This window comes from Pediculus humanus, genomic scaffold (genome assembly GCF_000006295.1).
Source record: "Pediculus humanus corporis 1103172107524 genomic scaffold, whole genome shotgun sequence".
Classification (NCBI taxonomy): domain Eukaryota; kingdom Metazoa; phylum Arthropoda; class Insecta; order Psocodea; family Pediculidae; genus Pediculus; species Pediculus humanus.
Window position 1 is genome coordinate 131055 of NW_002987140.1, and position 2578 is coordinate 133632.

Below are 2578 nucleotides of genomic sequence, written 5' to 3' on the forward strand. Positions count from 1 at the left end.
ACCGCTAAAAAAAAATTATCAATTTTTTTATTAATTATCAATTATTTTTTTTTATTTTTATTACGTAATAAATAAATAAACAAACAAAAAAATGGTTTTACAGTGACGTATAAAAGAAAATACTTTTTAAAAAATTTTTCTTTACTCCCCTTCCCCTCTCTTCTCCTGTTTTTCTTTTTTTTTTTTGGTTAATTTAAAATAATAGTAACGATAAAATTTATTCAGACTATAAAAAAAAAAAAAAAAAAGTTTTATTACGGTTGTTTAAATGTTTTTTCTGTTATTTATATATTTAACAAAAAAAAAAAGAGAGAGAAAGAAAATATGAATTAAAAAAGAGAGAGAAAGAAAAAGACGAAAGAGGAAATGAATAATTTGAGGGGAAACATTAAAAAGAAAAAAATTTTTTTCATGCTCAGATTATAAAATATTCAATGTCACAGGTTAAAGAGATAGAAGAAAGAAAGAGAGGAGGAAAAAAATTGTGTAAGTTTATAAAACAAGAAGAAGATGGAGAAGAAAAAGAAAAAAGATGAAAAAAAAAAAAAAGTAGATGAGATGAAATCTTATGTTTCCTCCTCATCATTTCCTCTTCATGAATTCCAAAGCATGTCCGCGCCCAATTTCTGTTTACACATTTCTGTTATGTGAGAGAGAAAAAAAAAACCTAGTTTATCTTGTCGAGTTTTTAAAAGTCAAAAAAAAAAAAAATGATGGAAAAAAAAGTGAAAGAAAATGGAGAAGGAGGAGGAGGAGAAAAACAGAAAAAAAAATATTAGAAAAAATTCTAGAAAAAACTGGTTTACTTTTGCTTCAAGTGCAAATTTACTTTCTAATAGTTTATTTTTTTTCTTTTTTTTTTCTCGTTAGAAGTTTTTTTTTTCTCGTTAGAAGTTTTTTTTTTTTTTTTTTAAAAAGAAAAAGAAAAAACGTCTGAAAAGAAAAGAAAAGAATGGGGGGAAAAAATTATTATTATTATTATTTAACAATCGCCATTTTGAATTTTTTTATAGCGCGATTCCACCCGATTCGCATCGCAAAAAAAAGTTAAATTAAATTAAAAACTCTTCCCGTTAACGAAAGAAATTAATATTATAATCATTATAATCATTATCCACCATTAAACACGACAAGGCTACTTGTCGGAGTTTTTAAGTATTTATCCGAGGTTTCTACCCGATTCCTTAGGGACAAATACTCGAATTTCGGTGGTACCACTTATTATAAGATAGCACCACATCAATTCTTGAAGGTCTTCCTGAGTCCGTCTTTTTCGATGGGAACGATTTGTCTCCTGAACTGGGCTCCGGTGACTAACATCTTTGGAGTGGCCAGGGTCAGAAGCAGTGAAATTCACGTTCTCGTCGAGCTGCCTCAGGTCGACAGTAGAACAAGATTTTGTTTTTGGTTCTTACTTTGTCTTGTTCTCATTTTTTTTTTTTTGCTCTTTTTAAGCCAACAGCACGTGGCGTTCTCAAACGGTCACCCATCCAAGTTTGCACCACGCCCGATGCTGCTTAACTTCGGTGATCGTACGGGAACCGGTGTGACCAGCACGCTATGGCCGTTGGCTTAATCATTATTATTATTATTATTATTATTATTATTGTTATTATCGTTACAGCTTTAGGATTCGAACCTGATTTTTTATATCCGTTAGAAAATGTTACGATCGCACAAGGAAGAGACGCCATATTCACATGCGTCGTCAATAACCTGGGGGGATACCGGGTGAGTGCTGACGTCACACCAGCGCGGGTGCGTATCCAAAATTATGCCTTTTTATCTCCATTTTATATATAGATTATTATTATTATCATCACCTTTATTATTTAAAAAAAAAACCGTTGGAATCAATGTCGACTCTTCGTTTAAATTTAATTTTCTCATCTCGATGGACTTTTATTCGTTTATCCCGATTCAACAGGCGGGGGGGGTGAAAAAAAAATCACCAATTAATTAATTAATTATTTTTCGAAATTGGAATTTTATTACCTAATATTATTATTATTATTATTATTATTATTATTATTATCATTATTAAAAAAATTAAACGTTTTACATAATTTTTAAAATCGTTTCAGTTACGTAAAAACAAATAACTGACGTCATCAATTATTAATTAATTACTAAATTTTTTTGTAAACGTGAACGAGGGGACTAGAGGTAGGAGGAGGAGAAAATGAGGGGAGGGGGAGTAGGGGGAAACCGTTATAAAAAGAGTCGATGTTATCCAACGAGAGCACTTTCCTTCTTTTTCTTTTTCTTTAAATTTTTTTTTTTTTGCACTAAAAAGTTCATTAAATTAATTATTATTATTATTATTATAAAATTCGCATGATTTTTTTTTTGTAAATCGATTTTAACGATACGTATCGATCGATCGATGGATCGATTTATCGTATCGTTTTTTTTGAAAAATCATATAATACGTAATTAATTAAAAAATTAATGATATTAAATTTTATAGATACATATATACGTAAATAAAAAAATTTAAAAAAAAAAAAAAAAAGAAGGAAAAATTTTAGTCTTTCGAGTGATAATTAAATAGGAAAAAAAAAAAAGTTTTTTTATT

General features: G+C 28.7%; 1 protein-coding gene across 1 annotated transcript in view; it reads left to right on the plus strand.

Moving 5' to 3' along the window:
* Positions 1 to 1276: 1276 nt before the first annotated feature.
* Positions 1277 to 2578, plus strand: part of Phum_PHUM177710 (lachesin precursor, putative) — a gene marked incomplete at both ends in the record, with an annotated part of 9968 nt that continues 8666 nt past the window's right edge. Inside the window, 3 exons of the mRNA XM_002425121.1 lie at positions 1277 to 1385; positions 1456 to 1494; positions 1625 to 1731. Coding sequence (XP_002425166.1) covers positions 1277 to 1385; positions 1456 to 1494; positions 1625 to 1731 — 255 coding nt within the window. The remainder of the gene's footprint in view (positions 1386 to 1455; positions 1495 to 1624; positions 1732 to 2578) is intronic.